This window comes from Tyto alba, unplaced genomic scaffold (assembly GCF_018691265.1).
Source record: "Tyto alba isolate M040663 unplaced genomic scaffold, T.alba_DEE_v4.0 Super-Scaffold_2, whole genome shotgun sequence".
Classification (NCBI taxonomy): Eukaryota; Metazoa; Chordata; class Aves; order Strigiformes; family Tytonidae; genus Tyto; species Tyto alba.
The window spans coordinates 40,617,983-40,636,966 of NW_024881282.1; the positions used below are offsets into that span (position 1 = coordinate 40,617,983).

General features: G+C 45.2%; 1 protein-coding gene and 1 long non-coding RNA gene across 7 annotated transcripts in view; one reads left to right on the top strand and one right to left on the bottom strand.

Annotated features, from left to right (window-relative positions):
* Positions 1 to 1,437: 1,437 nt before the first annotated feature.
* On the bottom strand, positions 1,438 to 5,890 carry SOCS2 (suppressor of cytokine signaling 2). Its single transcript, XM_042791995.1, has 3 exons — positions 5,624 to 5,890; positions 3,883 to 4,160; positions 1,438 to 2,987 (listed from the first exon to the last, which is right to left on the bottom strand). The coding sequence occupies exons 1-3, from the start codon at positions 5,887 to 5,889 to the stop codon at positions 2,539 to 2,541; spliced, it is 993 nt and encodes a 330-aa protein (XP_042647929.1). The 5' UTR covers position 5,890; the 3' UTR covers positions 1,438 to 2,538.
* The window catches only part of LOC122153377, a 28,755-nt gene continuing 12,798 nt past the window's right edge, over positions 3,028 to 18,984 (top strand). Inside the window, exons 1-6 of one of the 6 annotated variants that reach the window (XR_006165267.1) lie at positions 4,153 to 4,403; positions 13,631 to 13,723; positions 14,074 to 14,145; positions 15,225 to 15,302; positions 15,604 to 15,677; positions 18,110 to 18,219. This is a non-coding gene — a long non-coding RNA (uncharacterized LOC122153377). Of the gene's footprint in view, positions 3,406 to 4,152; positions 4,404 to 6,044; positions 6,144 to 13,630; positions 13,724 to 14,073; positions 14,146 to 15,224; positions 15,303 to 15,603; positions 15,678 to 18,109; positions 18,220 to 18,984 lie in introns of those variants that run through there. The other 5 variants (XR_006165270.1, XR_006165266.1, XR_006165268.1 and 2 more) reach the window with 5 other exon arrangements.

Below are 18,984 nucleotides of genomic sequence, written 5' to 3' on the forward strand. Positions count from 1 at the left end.
GACTGCTTACAGTAGCCTGCCAGCAACGAGCCATAAATCATTCCTTAAATGCACAACACAACTGTCTCGTTACACACCAAAGCACTTAACTTCTCAGGCTGCTTGTTCCAGCATTGGTGTTGGTGCTTTTAAATCCCCAGGCCAGGGACTGGTCTGGAGTGAAGTTATTTTAAAGGACCTTAGCATGACGTGTTCACCACTGAGATCCCAACTGTATCACAGCCAAGTATCACCTTGGCTTAAAAAAAGCCCAATAGTAGAAGGTTAATGTAGCAGCAAATTAGAGTGTTTCTTACTGTATCAGAAGTTATTCCATATAGCAGCTGTCTCATCTCAAGGTAGAGCTAGGCAAGAACTGTAAGAAAACATATTCGTCAGAATTAAAAGTGTTCCCAGGAGTACGATTCTTTCATGGGCACTGCTCACTGGGAAAGCTCCTGAGCTCCAGGGTGCAGATCCTAGCAAGACAGATGACAAGCACAGAACAACCGTGGGATTACAACACATACCTGAAATACAAGAGCTCTTCTGGGATGAGAAGCAGAAAGTGGTCACTGTGTTGTGTGAAAAGCTTCCAACAATCTGCTACATTTTGGCAGGGCGTGGGGAAAAAATTTTACATATCAAAACCTTTTTTTTTGTTTTTCAGGCAAAAACTCCCCCCATTTCTGTACTAAAGCTTGCATTAAAAACAGGGAGAGTGGATTGAAGCTGTGGAGGAGAGAAGAGCCACCTTTTCCACAGATAGAACAACAACATATCAAGTATTTGCCATACCAAGGGACCATCCCACCTGCCTCAGGTTCTTGGTGTGTTCCTTGTCCCAAGGGCCATGCTACTCATTTCTGCCAGCATGTTAATGACAAAAATGAGTGCATAACACTGGGAGTTTAGATGCAACACAATAAGCCAGTCAGTGCCCCGGCGTTTATGAGAAGGGACAGAGCATCTTGACAGTACTACAGAACAGTTAATTCACAAGGAAAACAAGAAGATTATTCTATGTTGTTTCTATTTCAGCCTGGGCAGGGCTAGATTACAGCAAGTCTTGACAACCCTCCTTGTTCAAACACAGGTCTATTCGCTTTAATTAAAAGTAAGCTAGGGAAAGAGTTAAAACTATTAAATTGTTGACTGAGGATGAATCTATGTTGTTGTTTCTCTCTTCACTGCTCTCCTATTACTCTCATCCTGGATATTCTATTAAATACTTTACATTTAGACTGAGGAACGGGTACTGAGGGTCTTAGTCCCTTCTTCCCTTCTGAAAGACTGCTGTAACAGAAAAAGAAATGTCCTATGCTAATACCTAATTACAGGAATTCAGCAGGCAGCTTCTAAACCACTAATCTGAACGCAATCCAGCTATACCTTTGAGCAGCACCACAAAAGTAAAGCAGGGGGTATTTATCCTCACTGATACATGTGCATTTATCTGAGTATTATCTGGGAAATTACATAGGTTTTAAGATCATTGTTTCTTAAATAGTAGCAAATCCATGCATACAAAGATTGGGAGATTGTTGTGCAAATTTGATTTACTTTATTGAGTAATAGTCTGATAGCTACAATGGTGAATTAGAAGGAAAGGGAAAAAAAAAAAAAAAAAAGAAAAAGACCAGACCACAACCCCCTCCAAAAAAAACCCCAAATCATACTTCCCCACATTTTGGGAAACAAGCTGAAGAGAACATTCTACACTGTAGAAGACAGCTGTAACTGCTGATATCCATGTTTTGACATTGGAACTGAACAACTGCAAGTCTGCAGCATACAGTCCTAAAGCCTCAACCAGAAGAGGCTTAATAGTAATAACATGGATATATCACCACTGGGAAGATGTTGACATGTTAAAGATTCTGGGATACCAATCTGATATAATCAGCAACATACTGGGTTCCTATGAAAGATGTGGCATTTCTCCTTAAGGTCAGCTTTTAGAGAACTTTGAAAAACAGTGTTTTAAACTGATTACTTACAGTACTCCTTTGCTTGCAGAAAAGCACGAGAATTATAGTTAAATAAAAACTGAATACATGATCGCTTTTTTGACTGGATTTGATTAGTTGCATAACTTTGGCAAGATAATCACAATGTGATCCAGCTAAACTTTGAGGATTATATGAACACCAGCACCAAATTAATCTTGGAATCAGACAACTGAGATACTTATGCACTCTCATACATTTCTGACCACTTCTGCAGTCTCTCCCAGTCCCACTGATTCAATTAGCATTTGATAGTTAGTGCAGTATGTTATGCCATTAACAAAGCAACATAATCTGGACAGATTCCTGGCTTCTCTCTCCTCGCAAGAATAGTATGCCACCTTGTCGAACCCCCGAGGATGCAAGCTGGGATTATTCTACATAAAGTCTCCCTTTGTGGCATCTGAAATAAGAACCTTTCCCCCAGAACTGCCACTGTTTTGATAGTGAATTCCATGCCGAGTTGTACAACTGGTTACTCAGTTCTTTGGCTGATTTTAAGAATTACATTTAAAAGTTACTGTATATTAGAGGCTTTTAGAAAAGATATTTATACCTGGTACTGGTACTCTTTCAAGTACTCTTTTAGTCTTGTTGGTAATGGCAGCTCCCAGATCTGATTTGTACATTTGTTTATAGTTATTCTGCAGTGGTGTTGCAGAGATGGAGCGGATGTATAGAGAGGTTTGTTCAAGTAAAGATGAACTGTTCCATTGGACGGTGTTTCAGTTCTGTCCTTGCACATAAGAACATAGTACTCAATCAAATGCACAACGCTGTTGAACTGTTTAAGTCTAGATCTTACACAAGTGATAGAGTCCAGTCTAAACTTGCCATCTTGATATTCTATACGTAGATTGGTCGGTCCTGCTGACGTTTTTACTGAAATAGTCAGCAGATACTCTGAATGTGAACTATCCCTAACCAAGAAGGTCCCTTCGGGGGCATCCTGTAATCTCTCTTTGGCTTCAGCGACAGTCATGTTGCCCCAGTACCAACCTGTTAAAAGAGGAGAGAAAGAAGGGGGTTGTTTAGTCCTGTTTGTTTGTTTCTTTAAAAAGCTCCTCTTTGGCTAGTATACTCGCAATAACCCATTTCCTTTGTTGTCTGAAAGCAAAAGTCCTGCAGGCACTGTAAATCTTCATTTGCCATTTAAATTCATTTGCTTTACAATGCAACGTCTCGTTCTGACAGAGCTTTCCAGGTCACTGTTTATTTGCCCATCTATGCATGTACACGCACGAACTTTCCTCCAGGCTCCTGCGGGGCTAACGCCGAAGCCGCCGACACGACGGGCCGCCCGAGAGGTAGCGGGGACGCGTCCCGCGGTTCCGCGCCACGCACACGCCGGGGCGAGGGCTGTGTCCGCACGGCACACGCTGTCAGCCCGCAAAAAGCCCGCTTTCGGTAACTCTAGGTAGGCTTTTGTTGAAATGAGCTTTGTCTAGCGATCGGAAGCAGAGATGGGGTAAGAAAACAACTTGGGCGCTGCTGGTTGCGGTCCCAGCCGGGAGGCGATGAAGGAAAAAGCCCTTCTCTCCGCCCGCGGGGCCGGGAGAGCCGCCGCCACACCGGCGAGCGGAGCGCAGGTACGCGGGGCCGAAGGGATGCGGCGGCAGCTCCCGGCTCCCTCCCGGCCGGCGATCCCGGGCCGCCGCCGGGGCGCGGCGCTGCCGGCGCTTTCGCTTCGCCCGCGGAAGGTCGGAGCCGCCGCCGCCCCTCAGCGCCGGGCGACGACGGCGAACGTCGTCCCGCCCGCCCGCTTCCCCTCTCGGTTCGGCGGGGCTCCCCTCCGCGCCGCTCCGCCTCCCCCGGGACGGCGGCGAGCCGGGCGCCCCGGCGAGCGCCGGCGCCCCCTCCCTCCCTCCCTCCCCGGCCGGCTGCCCGGGCTTACCTGCCCGCCGCAGCTCCTCCATAGCCGCGGCCAGCTGCGCCGCCTCACGGGACTCCTCGGCAACAGGCGCCGCCGCCCCGGGGTGCCCCCAGCGCGCCCGGGAGTCCTCCGCGCTCTCCAGGGACCCGGCGGAGCGCAGGGTCATGGAGGGCGGCGGCGGGCGCGGCCCCGCTGGCGCGCAGGTCGGGGGCTGCCGGCGGGGAGAGGGCTCCGCTTCGGCGCCGGGGTGCTCAGCGCCGCGCCGGGTGCATGGCCCCGGCCCCCGGCCCGGGCGCCGCCTGCGAGCGGAGAGAGAGCGTGGTTAGCGGCGAGCCCCGCGAGAGCCGCTCCCGGCGCAGCCCGTGCGTTTCTGGCGCTCCCGCTTCGGAACTTCCCAGCATCTAGAGGAGGGACCCGAGGCGAGAGATCACCTCCCGGCGGAGCGGGGGAGGGACATCTCCTCCCCCGCGCCGCCCGGCCTGTCCCCGGCTCCCCTCCGCCGGGGACGAGGCGGCGGCCGGCGAAGGTGGTCTCGCTGTATGGTAAGGGCAAAGCCGCTGATGCGCCGCTCCCTCGGCTGGGGCGGCCGAGCCCGGCCGGCAGCGCTGCGGGGAGGTCGGAGGTCGTGGGGGGGGGGGAAGAGCCGAGCACGGAAAGGTACGAGCGGGGAGGGGTAACGGAGGAGCAGGGCAGGTCCCAGCCCCGGCGCTGCCCGGGCTGCCCGCCGCGGCGCGCAGGAACGGTGCGCTACGCCTTTCAGGAAGGTCACACGCGAAGCCGCACCTCTAGGAACGGGAGCCCGGCGTGGGCCCTGCTGCCGGGGCGAGAGGGAAGCCTCTCCCGGGCAGCGGCGTGCCCGAGGGGCTGCGGGGCGGCTGCGCGGGCAGCGCCGGCTCCCGGAGCTCGCGTGGGTGCGGGGGAAAAGGGCAGCGCGGTGGAGGGCGCGATAGATTTAGCGCGGGGCAAGAAGTGTGCTTTTCCCGTTCCATTAAATGCTGGTATTATTGAAAAATATTACCTTTCCGCTCGGCTGAAGCGAACGGGAGGGAATAAGGAGAGCCCCTCGCTCTCCCACCGTCACGCCGGGAGCTGGGACGCGAAGCCGGGCAGCGCCGGTGCGGGGGAAGCCCAGCCGGCCTGGCCGGAGGCGGGTCGGGGGCTCACGGGGAGAGACCGGGACCCCCGCCGGTGCTTGCGAGCCGGGCAGAGCCTCTGCCTCCGGGTGCGCGGCAGGCGCCAGGTGAGGGGGGGCTAGATGGAGGTGACTCCTGCCGTCACAAGCTCCACGGCGGAGCTCAGAAACTTTCCCAAATTAAACTTCAGCGGCAGCTGATCGGTTGCTCTGCCGGGTTTCTAGCGCAACATACGCGGACACACACGCGGCAGCCCTCCCCCGGCAAAGCCCGGCCCCAGCCCCGTCCCCTCCAACCCCGGCGCAGGACCGTCGGGGACCGGGCGCAGGTGCGCCTGTCACCGGGGCGGCGGCGGCAAAGCGGCGAGCGCAGGTGGGAGCAGCCTGGCCGGGGGTGCCCGGGCGCGACCCCTTGCGCAGGGGAAGCGCCGCCCGCCCCTCCGCGGGGACGGCGGGTTTTGCGAGGCTGTGGCGACTAGGCGCGGCGGGGCGTCCCCCGGCAGGGATGAGGAGCGCCGGAGCAGCCCGGCTTCGGGGAAGCTTTCATCCCGCCCGCCGGCGGCCGGGCTGCAGGCTCCCCGCTCCCGCGGAGCGGCGGGGCGGGGCGGGGGGGACGGTGGCGGCACTCACCCTGGCTCGGCGGGACGGGGCTGGGGCCGCCGCTGCCGCCGCCTGGAGGTGGGGCGGTCAGGTTGTTCTCGCTGCCGGCGGCGCTGAGGGGCCGGGGGGTTGCGCAGTACCCGCCGCCGGGGCGAAGCGTCGGGTCTGCGTTCGGGCGGGCAGACAGGCTGCCGCTGCCGGAGGAGGATGGTGCTCCTGGGGAAACAACACCCTCCGCTCCCCCCCTCTCCCCAGCGCGGGCGGTCTGTCCGCCTTTGATTGCGAGGCGAGGGCATCCTGCCCCCGCCGCTCCCCCCGCCCGGGATGGCTACATACAAAGGCTGCTTTCCAGGAACTTTCCAGGAACCGCATCATGTGACAGGACCCGCTCCGGCGCCTCCGCCGCGATCGCGGCCAGCCGGGGCCGCCGCACCGAGCCGCCGCCCCTTGTCACGCCGGGGCAGCGGTCGCCTCCCCCTCCTCTCCCCCACTCCCACGCTCCCCCCACCCACCCACCCCCGCGGAGCCGCGGGAGACGCGCGGCGAGCAGGTCAGTGGCCGGGGCCGCTGAGGTGCCGGTGGGGCGGGGCGGCCGTTGGGGAGCCGGCTCCCCAACGGCCGCCCCGCCGCGCCGGCACCTCCTGAGGTAACCGGGCGATGGCGGGAGGGGCCGCCCCCCCTCCTCCTCCCATTCCTCCGCGGGGGGCGGCGGGGAAAGGGGTGAGGGGGTGCCCGGCCTGCCCGGCGCCGGCAGCCGCGGGCACCTGAGCGCGGCGGCGAGGCCCGCCCTCAGGGCCGGGAGCGCGTCAGGGGCCGGTGCCAGGAGCTCCGTGCCAGGGACTTGTGGCGGCCGAAGCTCCTGGGACACCCCACCCTGGTCTCCACCCCCCTTCACCCTCCGGCGCTAAATACCTCGTTGCTACAAACAGCCATTCCCCCGCCGATGCGCGTGCCGCTCCTTTTTCCCCCCTCCGCGATTTTTTTTTTTTTTTTTTTTTTTTTTTTTTAAATAAACCCGAAGCTGTTTTTCGGCGTAAAGATGATTGATTGCGCCGCGGGTGCTGCTCGGTAACCAGCCACCTTCCGCCGCTGCGCGGGCGGCCTCGAGCCGACTTTAGAAAGACAAAAAAAAAAAAAAAAATAGGGAAGAAAAGAGGGGAAACAAAGCAAAAGTAGCCGTTATAGTCTCACCCCTGCCCCTGGCTGCAGGTCAGGGCTCCCTGCAAATTGCACGGCGGTCTTTGGGAGGGAGTATTTTTCGGTTGTGACGGGAGGATTAATGGGTGTCTTTTTAAAGTCCTCAGGAAAAATTAATACTAAATAATGTAAAACAAACTCTTTAAAAACCGGGGAGGAGCCTTTGTTATCAAAGAGATAAATGAATATGTATTAGGCTGGACGGTCTAGTTGTGAGGGAGAGGGGCAGCAGCGGCACGGCAGCTTCCCTGCCCAGAGAGGGCTCCCCCAGGGACACTCCTGCCTTGAGTTGTACTCCCCAGTAACTCCTGAAATTCAACGTTTCTTGTTTCTTTTTTTCTTTTTTTTTTTTTTTTTTTTTTTTTTTTTGAAAAAGAGACCGTCGAGGACAGTTCTTGAATGCTTTTGGAATAGATATTACTTACCATTTTTAAACATCAGGGCATGAGTGAAGAGTATCAGAGTTCATAGTTCTCTTAAAAAAAAAGTGCTGTATTTAGTAATTAAGCAGATTCATCTGAGGAAAAAAAATACTTTAAGTGAATTAGTTAGTATGGTTTCATCTGTTTGTAATGCCTGGGTACTTTTGAATTTAATTTATTCAGTTTATGAAAAAAGGTGGTTTTAATCATTGACACCACTGCAGATTTAAAATGAGGTCTGAGGAACAAACGTGGGATTTCTTTCTTAAGCATTCTCAGAAATGGTTTAAACAATTTAGGTCTTGAAGGTTATTCTTGTTCCTGGTTTTGTCTGTGCAGTTTAGATAGTCTCAAATCCAGTCTCCTGTGGCTCTTGTGGAACCCCCACTAATTTTTAATTGGATAGATGTGAAGAGGGGAGAGAATATGGCTGTGTCCTTTGAAATTCAGTTGACAGTTCTGCTACCGATGATGTGAGATCTTGGGTAAAATTAATTTACATTTTCAGAATTGCACTGGCTTCACTATGTTCATATGAACAACAACAGTAAAAAAAAAGATCTATTTTTATTACTAAAATATTTTTGTGTATGTATATGCAGGCAGAGGGTGTTTGCTCAAAAATATGTTACTTTGATATAATAGTGTTCAAATTAGGGCTATTCCTTTAAAGTTCACTAATTCATCTTAGATAAATGGAATGCATCTTGACTAGATGCAAAGCTGCTTTTTTTACAGCTTTGCTGTAGTTCTCTTTCCCTATGTTATTTATTAATGGCATTTTCATGTGGATAGTATCTCCAGACTTCCTTTGCTTCTGCTGTTTATTCGGCACTTGAAGTCATCATAATTTGTTTCTAAAACCACAGCTGGCTGCTATAAAGGCAGAGAGAGGAAGACCATGATTTATGTGGTGAATGAGAAACAAGAACAGAAGAATGTAATAAATATTTGTTACTTAAAACTTCAGATATTGTTATGAAAAAGGTAGCATAAAAATTAAATAGGCAGTATATCAGCAGGATCTTTCCTAAACTGAGCGCTGTTAATTTTTTTTTCATGAGAAGCTAATGTCTTTTAAAAATAGTACTAAAGATCTGATAAATTTACAAGAGTAATGAAATTCAAACTTTAAAACTGCAAATCGATCTCTAAATGACACTTTTGGCACCTCGTAAGAGAACTTCGGTTCACAGTTACCTTTATTCTCTGGTATGAGACTTCCACAAGTACTACAGGCTCCGTGGAATAAGTTAGTATTTCACTGTTTCTTTCAACAACGTTAGTTAGCTGCTTTTCTCCTCTGTCTGCGTGTGTCTTTCACACAGTCACAGGGGAGTAAAAAAAAAAAAAAAAAACTTTTAAGGGTAAGAAAAGGTGATTAAATTAAATTACTTTTGGGATTATGGGCCACATGTGGTGCATGAAACTACTTTAAACTACTTTTTAGCTTCTTTGGCATTAGGATGTTTAATACATGCTTGGTCTGCCTTAAGTGTTTTACTATATAAAAAATCAGAATGGAGTGGGAGAAAGATGTGAAATGGAGAAAGAGAAAAGAAGCAGCAGACTCTGAAAATTTAGTTTTCCATCATGTAAACAAAATAAGTTTCTTAATTTGCCATGTAACAAACAGTAATTCTTCTAACCAGAGTCACTAATATTAAGAGAAAACTAGTTTATACAAATGGGGATTTAACATTTATAGGTACAGTTCAAACCAAATGCTTTATTTATTTCTAGTCTGTATGTTGTGGGGTAGCAATTCCAGGACAAGTATTGCCTGTATGTATAGAGTTTTGAATGTTTCTGAGTGAGTTTTAGAGGTGTATCATCTGACTGGAGATGAAAGGCACAAACTTAAGGAATCTCTGATTTCTTTTCCAGATACTTTCTACTGTGCATGAACATTTTGGTTTGGGCAGTATATCATCCATATAGTAGATATTTTTAATCGAGATTTATATTAGTAATGAAAACATAAACATTAAGAGTTCCTGAAAATCACAAGCAGAATATATTATGCTTCTGACTTGTTTTCAAATATATGTGCTCAAAAAGAGAAGGGGAGCGACAAGTGGATTTATTTTTTATTTTTCCTTTAGGCAAAAATCCCTTTCATGACCAAGGAAGGAGGCAACAACGTTTTTACAATGGTGCCTGTTGCTAGAAATGATTTTTACTTTGTTCCTGAAAAGTATGCCAGATTTACCAGAGAGCTAGCACGCTGATTTATTTATATAATATGATGTGAGTGGAGGAGGGGGCAATGCATTTTTGGCCCAGCTGATTTTGCTAAATTTGCTTTGATTTGCTGAAAAGGCTTACTGATTTATTTAGCTAGATTTATCTAGCTACCTGGAAGAATACAGGGGGCCTTTCCTTGCTCTCTGCATTCCTACTTCCCGGAGATGCAGCACAGAATATCCATTATCCATGACATACCATTTGGTCAGATAAAATCCACTTTAGTTACAAGGCCAGCTATTGCTTATCAAATACATCTATTTATTGACTATATTTTGAGAACTGTGTACCTGAACTGATCTCAATAGCAGTGTATAACTGCCACGGTTCCTCCCTCTCCTGTGCTTACAGTGGTCAGGCAGCCTGTCTGGTTCTCAAGCAGAGAAATATGAATATTGAGCCTTTATCTCAAGCAAATTAGAACCAGTTAATTGTAGCTCCACACCACGAGCAAGGTCTGCAATGCAAGCCCTTAGAGAATTTCTCACTCAGCAGTCAGGAGAAAGGTTTGCTTATTTCACAAAGAGTTCCTAAAACATAATAAATACAGCAGAGAGAAAACAAGTATTTTCGTAAATGAGATGTCTGCTCTTTCCAGCTGCCCAAGGAGCACAATGTTTTGATGAAATAAATTATGATGTATACCAAACATTTTAACCAGCTGCCACCTTATTTCATGCCATTTTTGCCTATTCAGATGTGAACGCTTTATCTTTCTTGAGAATATACATTTGGTAAAGGAGGATAATACAAAATTCAGTGAATATTTTCTATGAATAAGTGGTGTTCTAAAAGAAAACAGCACTTGTAATTTAAAAGCAAACCATCAAGAGATAGCACTAAGAGAGCAGTACTTTGAAATAACATCCAGATTATTTTCTTTCAGAGACAGTCGAGAAAAGGAAGGATCATTTCCTTTAGTTCAGTGGATAGGTAGACAGATAATCACCAGCAAGCATGAAACTCTGACCAAAAAAAATGTGGCATTTAAATCCTTCTCTCCTCTCATCATGTTCTTTATACTGTTTAAAACTTACTGTAGCATCTAAAGGCCTCAACTGCATTGAGTAAGAGGTTATCTAGACACACTTAGGATCTTTAATTAAAAACATTAAATGTAGTGCTTTTATAGTTTTTCTAATTTACTATTTAAAGTAAAAACAAAATAACATAAAAATAATTTGGCTAGACTTGTTAAGGAAAAGTGGAATGTGGTGACACAGGGTACTAAGTATATAAAAAAAATAGTTTACACAGCAGTTTTCACCTTATACTATGTTAGGCTTCTTTTATAAACAGCAGGATTCTGGTCTGTCACTGTTATTTTGTGAGTTATCCAATTTCATTCTGACTAGAAGTAGTTAAACTAGTGCTGAAAGTTACCCAAGGATAATTTGTAAATACACATGCTTTGATAGCATTTTCTTCCCTTCCATGCTTCCTTTTTATGAAAACGATAGAAAAAAAGACTGCTGGCAGGAACTGTTTTGATAGCAGTCATTTTAAACAACTACTAGGAGAATATTTGCTATGGATTTCAATATTCAGATTATAGTATAAGATGCAGTGACTGTAATATTTGTTTAGCTTAGTTTTTCGGCTGAGAAGGTGTGTGTATGCCTGAGAAGGAGTGTATAGGTGTGTATATACACATACACCTATACATACACATGTTCGTAACCTCGCTCTTTGAAGTTCTGGATTTTTGGAGAAATGTACACTCTTGTCTTTGTTTTAGAAAAATCATAGAGATAGCACAGCTGAAAGTACTGTGAAATCTTGTGTTTTTGTCCTAGATGCTGCCAGAAAAAACAAGGCTTTTATGCTTGAGGAGGCTTGAGATGTTTTCTTGCCAGTTGCGAGTCCTACTTCTCAAAGTAAAAGAGAGCAAGTAATGTCTGAAAAAAGTTTTCCTGACGAAGGGCATGCAGGCAGCTCTCCTGTGCTCTGCCAATCCATAAGTAATTAAAGTTCCTTTGTTGGCAACGAGTCAGTTCTGAAACAAATAAGGAAAACTTAAACAGGTGATGCAGTGGCTATCTCCAACAGAGAAAGTTTTGAGTGCAAAGTAAAGCAAAGATGAACAAACTGGGTTATATGTCTCTGAATAAATGGCCTCCCATCAGAAAAAGATTAATTTTAAATCACTGTTCTAGTTCTTATATTTAAGATGGTTTAATTCACCCAGAGCTATTTGGCCTTGAGGATGAATTCCTACAATTAAGTGTTTATGATTGAAAGTGCTGCCATGGAAAGCAGACAGATGAATATCATTTCAGGAGTACTGTGAATCATTAAATGAGTTGTAGAACCTTTTCCTTGGCATGAGCCACTTTTACATTTCAGACTAAGGCTATAATAGACTTCAGCATAAGGCCTGACGTGTGGCTGTATTTAGGAGTTGGAATAGCAGGATAATCAGAATGTACTAATGTGTTTATGTAATTGTAAGCTTCTTGCAGTTAATTGAAAATATGCCGCCCAGAATATATGTATATGCTGCTCGGATCAAATACATTTTTCAAATTAGTGCGTTGTGTCAGTGTCAGGTAATGAACTTAACCTGCCTGTAACATGTTGGCTTCCTTTGGCTCAAGACAGGCATGGCTGCTTTCCCTGCTTCAGTACAGAGCCTGGATGTGGAGTGTCATACAAACCTGAACTGATGACAGGAAAACAGTGCTAGTTGCCAACTACCTTCTTTATCTTGTTTTGTTATTATTAGTGCTTGTTTTTTGTCAGGAAGGCTCAAGGCATCGTCCTGTAACTGCGTGGCGTGTTGGGAGGACGTAAACTGAAATACAGGCCAGATAGACAGACTGGCATTTTTAGGGCTCAACAGAGGAAATAGACACAGGGCTACTCTCCCTGCTTGATGAAAGAGCATTGGTCCATAGCTCGCCTTTTCTTGGCGCTTCCTGTCCGTTCCCAGGATAGCTTGCCCCTCCTATATACAGTTTTGCCAGGTATGTGGAAATTAAAGCTCAAACAGGAGTCGATAAAGTTGGATAGACTGCTTGAGGCAGTTCCTATCTCCCCTTATAGGGCACCTGAATGGTCCTTCCCCTGGCTCTGGCAGAGTGCTGCCTGCAGCAGGGATGAGAAATTAACTCACGCATCTCCTCCTGAACAACTTCACCTTTCCGTCTGACCTGTTAAGACCAACCCCTATTTCCACATGGCTCAAGACTGCAGTTGTTCAGGAGCAGCTTCGTGAGCTGTTTGATCGTGAGGTGGCAGATTCTGTCATGGGGTGGGGTGAATGGTTGGGGATGAGAGTAGTAGCTCCTTCAACCATCTGATTTTAATCCCTCACCATATGTGACTTGAAGTCCTTAGATGCCCTCTGCTGCCATATACCAGAATTAACAGATGGCTGCGTGTAACCAAATTCAGATTTGCTAAAGTTTGTTATTATCTCTCTGTCTTTGTAAATTAATGGGGGAGGGGAAATAATATCCATAATTATTACAAAATATGCAAAGCCTTTTATAAAGTGTGAGTTTGGGCTAGACATCTTTTCTGACTTTCAGTGCCGTTGCCCCGTATTTCAAAATTTTAACGCTATTTTTAGCATTCTCTTCAGAGCTCACTTCTCTGATAAATTACCCCTCTGGGAATAAATTTGATCCAGAAAGATGCATGAGGCACAGCAGTATTTTTCCCCAGCATTTCAGGCCACATCATGCTGGAGGGAAGGAAGCTGCAAAACCTGCTGCTGTGGATCAGTGTCTGTTCTGGGAAGGAACAGAAGGATGCATTTAGCCATAGGGTGTATCGTTTGCATAAGACAGAACAGCAGGCAAGAGTCTCTATCTAAAATGGAATAAGAATGAAATTTCTGTCACACACTTGCCTGTGTTATGACAGATTTTGTGTGCTGGCAGGCACAAAGCAATCCCAAGTCAAACAGAGCTAAGCCTGAAGGGAATCACTCTATGGGCCCGAAGAAGCAAGTGTTTCTGCAGTGCTTGAGCTTTGGCTGTATCAACTCCTTTTCCCTTCTATAAGGAAAACCCAGCAAAACAATCCCACCTTCAATTCCCCAACCTAACGCTGATTTGACTGAGTGGGTTTGGTCCAAATGAAATTAGCAGCCACATTTTGTGTACGTTTTTAAACATGCCTAACCTTTTCTGAGGGCAGTCTATTACTGTTCATTTTACTGTAGGTGCTTGCCAGTGATGCTACAGACAGAAGCAAGCAATGGCAGGAGGGAGCGCGAGCTTTCCGGTGGAACACGTGACAGCGGGATCTGCTCCAGGTGAGTGAAGGGCGACACGTACAGAGGACGTGCAGGAGGGCCTGTGCCAGGCTAACAAAAAGATAAAGCCTGCGTTCATTAAAGAGGTGGGCTTTCACACTATGCTCTCTTTTCCCTCCAGCACCGTCCTCCGCTTTCAGGCACACTGGTCTAGAATATGCTGCTTACATTTTTCTGGAGCTTTTGTAATTTTCCCAGTACATAATCTCAAACTAACAGAAGTCCACAGCAAAATCTTGTTGTGAATGGGAGCTTTGTTCTCCGAGACTATTTCTGAAAACGCCTGGCGCTCTGTTAGCCATTGCATAAAAGGCTGAAACATTAATTTGTTCATATGCTTTTGTTTTCAGCATGTTCATTCCTTCAACCCCTCCCCCTGCTTCTCCAAGAAATACATGAAACTCTTCAAGTTCTCCTGGCAGGTGGGCTTTATATTGCTATGGGGCAAACCTGTGGAGCTATACCAATTTATACTACCTGACATTGTGGTCCATTGCATATATTTTTACTAGATCTTCATTTTTCCAATTTATTTATGTTCTTTCAGTGGCTTTTTTTTTTTTTTTCTGTCCATCAGGGAGTGGAATCCTGTGTCCAGAGAATGTAACAGCTGTTTCCACTCAATTTGCACTTATATACTTAACACTTCAAAATAGATTATTGCTAGAAGCTTTCACAATCTAGTCAAAATTCCTACTTAGTCAGGAGGTACTAGTGAGATGTTAATGAAATCCCTTTGGACTGGCTGATGGAAAAGATGCAGCAACAACAATGAAATTCCCCAAACAACAGATCAGTTATGTTTCTGACAGTTATATTTCTGACAGTTATACTTCAACAATCAATTGAAGCACATCTTTTAATCTCCTTGGGCATTTTCAGGATCAGTTCCATCGGCTGTTCTAAGGGGGCAAGAGTATACCAGGTAAGGGGATGAATAGTTAAAAAATCTGTGCTGAACTGGTAGTGTCTTTCTAGCAGAATGAATCACATAAGTACAGCTGAAAAGGAAAAAACAAAACAACACCTGGCAAGCTATTTAAAGTGAACAGCTTATTTGCCAATGTCGGATTTTAAAATAAATAAACCTCTTGTGTCCCAAGAACTGAAAACCAGCTCTTTGTTTTTTATACCACTCATCTGCTGACATTTCATTTGCCCTGAAATGGAAACACATTTTTATTTAGTAATGCCTAAATGAAGACTTTAAGAATTATGTCCAATTATTGTTTTTTAATCCAGAAAACTTTGAAAGCCTTTCACCTCATTATCTTGCCAAATGCCTCAACTTGAACCATTTCTTTAGACTTCTTTGATCCTCTGAAGGCTGAGAATTACAGAACATTGACACCTAGTGACCTTTGGTATGGTTCATTTACTCTGATGTGGACTGTTGAAGATGGTTGCTCCTAAATACAGATTTTGTTCAAAGTTACAGAAATGCACTTTCTTCTCTCCATATTTAATTTTGTTTATTCAGAAGAAAAATTCATTTTTACAGGAGTCTCAGCCGGGACATCTCTGAACTGGATTGGACAATCTTGATGACTCAGTTGTTTAGAGAACAGTAATTATGCATGTGAGTTTCTGGTTTTGCATGTCTCCATAAGCCTGTACCAGACTCATTCAGATTTAGCAGTCCAAACAAAGACAATCTGAGCTCAGTTTATCTATAAAAACAACCTGGGTCCCAACTACCTAATTTCAGAGGGCGTGCTTCTATTTCTAAATAAAAAATTCCCTGATACCAAAAGGCTTGTCTTACATTCACACTAGCTGGGGCTAGTTCCCTGTAGAGCAGACTCCAGTATTCATGTCCCACAGTACTCTTTGGACTCAGACCCAACATGTAATTCTGATGGGTTTTGTTTGCCTTTCAGTTTGATGCATCTGAAATTACGTGAAGCTGTACTGCAGCCTGTGGAAATGGCGCTCTCCTAGCATGAAAATGAGGGTATGTATGTATTGCATGTTTTTGGGTGCAGTAATGTTTGAGGGTACAGTCAGTTTGGGTAGTTTAGAAGAGCATGTAATGCCAGACAAGATAGGCTCTTGGGAGCAGCGCTTGGTGTGAAGTCTCCCTGCAGGGGTGGGCAGCCATTGCTTTAAAGAGGTCTGGGTGGCACAGGGGGAAGTAACGGAGAGGCGTGGGGATCGGCAGCCGCAGCCTGAGCTTGCTCCCCAGCCTGCAGCAGTGAGGACATGCTCAGAGAGACCCCGGGTATCTGCTGCTGGGAACCACCTGCCTGAGGCTAAAGCATAGACACAGGTATTATGACTCCGAGAAAAACACTTCACTTGAAGAAAAGTAAGGCTTCTCATGTATCATTTCCACAAAGTCATGAGTTAAAATCTTGGTCATATTGAAGAAAACCACTCACAGTGGCTCAGTTTCAGCATTTCAAGGTTTTGCCCTCAGTCTGGACAAGGACTAAGCACTGTGTAGGTACTAATCACAGCTGCTCTCCAGCAGGACCACCACTGCTCCTCTCTTCACAGGCCATTGTGTCACCTTTCAGCCTTACCAGTGGCCTATTTGGGGTCATTTAAAACCTTTTTCTTCAACAAACATGGCCATATAAGATCAATTAATTGTAACCCACACAACCAACATACAGCATGTTTATTTTAGTAGATCTGAACATACAAATACATGCTCTAGAAAGGGAATTTCTCTGCTGTTTTTCTTATCTCTGCTTACGGTAAACTTACCATGAATTTTGTTTGCACTGTGCCACTACTCTGGATAGGAAGTCCTTAATCCAATTCTGAAATTTATGGAACATGCTGCCACCCTGTTCCCCCATCACTAATTCCAAGATTCTAACTGTATGAAAAACAGGATGGGGAAAAGGGAGTTTTGTAAAGATATGAGATATTCTTGGAAAAATAACAAGTGAACCCATACTTAAGACAGTCATGATTAAAAGTTACAAAATAACAAAAAACTATGAAAAGGGATGTGAAGCCTTATGCTACTGTACAGTGACCAATTGTTAACTAATAAGGGGTCAAGGAAAATTTTTTTTCTGTCATGAGTATATTATTAAGTTGAAATCCTCAGTGTGTCTTAACTGTAGCAGAAGGTGAAGATGACTGCTGCAGCACAGCTCTGATCCACCAGAACTCCTACAGATGTTGACTTCAGAAAAATACTGCTTAGTTTGTTATTTGTTTAAATAAGCACAACAAATGTGAATAATGAGAAAAACTGTCAGTATTCAAGAAACACTCATCTTAACAGGAAACTATAAAGCTCTGTTTTGTTAGCATCAGTGAGTGGGAAGTACATGTTTGTACAGTAGGGTCATGCTTTAATAGTTCAATCTTTTACTTAGGTTAATTTTTATTCTGCATGAGAATTGCTTAATGCAGTAGCCTAATTTAACAGTCACTTTTCACTGTTCATTTTAAATTTTCTGTGATACTTACATGGTTAAACTTAGTTTTGGCAGAAGAGATGCTAAAAAACATCTCCAGATTTTTTTTTTCTATGATCTCTCATATTTTGCTGGTAGGGAGATTCTTTTGCTGAGGAATTGTAAACTTTGGTAGCAGTCAAAACTGGCCTTAGTTAAAATGGGAAACTGCCTCTGACCCAAGACTGTTTTTCATCTTGAGAAGCAGTAAAGCTGAATATAAGCACAACTGTTTTCTGTATTTATGATTTACCTGATTTTTCAGAAAGACTAGCTGGCAAAGCTTCTCAGTTCTATTGGCCATTCCAACCTCCTGTGGTGCCTCTAGGTGATGAAAAGCTTTGTGATACACTGATGATCATTTCTCACCTACTTAAGTGGTATTCCAGGCCATAAACTTTTACTTCTCTAGAAGCCATGCAGTGGGAAACTGACCAAACACACCCTTTAGTTCTTGCAGCTTCCACCTAGCTCCCACCTTCTGATGGGCAGTGTTCTGACAGCTGTAGTTATATACGGTGGAACTAACATTCTGTGTAAATTTTATTTATTTTTTCAAGTAATTCTATGCAAATTACCCAGTTCATTTTTCTAGAAGTACCTAGAGGTAACAGTAGAGATCATAAACTCATTAGAAGAGGTGCTATAAAGATACATAAAATAACTATATTATTTCTCCTGTGACTACACACCAAATGAAACAAAAAAACAACTTAAGTATTATCTTTTAGCATTGGAGGGTTGATTAAATATAAGGAGGGGAGACTAAAATTCTACACACAATTTATTCAGATTTACAAATTAAATGTGTGTGAACTACTCTACACAGAAAACAGAGTTCCTCTATACAGACTACATGCTATTGAAGGCTAGCAGAAACAGCAAAAATATTTTAAGTGGAGTATTTACCTTTTACATATATGCTCTCAAATAAAATAAAAGACTGCTTTCACTTGCTTCAATACAGGCATCTGAATCTCAACTAAGCTTCATCCTCCTTTCATAGGCAAGAAGCAGCACCTCCAGAGAACAATTTATGTGACATATTCCAGACAATAAAATCTTAAAATAAGATCAGCTGCCTTGTATAGGTATTTTTTTTTTTGTGCCAGCTGACTCTAAGGGGAGCCTACAAGGATTAACTTGGGCTTAGATGTCTAATTGGTAGCTGTCTCAATCTTAGAGATGGATCCAGCTTTTATGTCTTGTACCTATGCAGGTTGTCTGATGTTTATTCTGGTGTCTGGTAGGCCTTAAGACAATTTTGCTATATTGCAGCATTAAAACAAAATATACATCCTCTATTACAGAAGAGGAATGCAGTCTACATCTATTTGATCTCTTCATTATATAACTTTGTACTGGTTTTGAGGATGGAATGAGCATGTGAGAAATTACAGTAGAGCAGCTGCTAAAATTAATGAAGATTGGAATAACTGAGAAATGCACTGTTGACTTTAAACAGCAATCATTAGTGTGACTTATAATGGAGCTGCAGCCATGATTGACTCAGGTCTGAATTTCAGCTGCCCTGTCAAAATTCTGTTGTACCAATTACAACAGTAAACAGACACAAAGGGAACTTTCCTATAGGACTGAGTAACTGGAGGAGTGGGAATGGGTGGGTGGGTGGATGGATGGATAACTGCTCCCTTCGTTATAGTCACCAGGAACTGAAGGACAAAGACATGAAACTTGTCACATGGGTGTCTGTGGCTGTTGGGTCCCATTGCTGCTCCACTGTTGGCTCATTTTTAAAAACCGGGAGGGTGGGGCTTTTTTTGTTTAGCTGTGAACATACATCTCTGCTACATGTTAGAAAAGTCAAATCAGTCAAAGCAA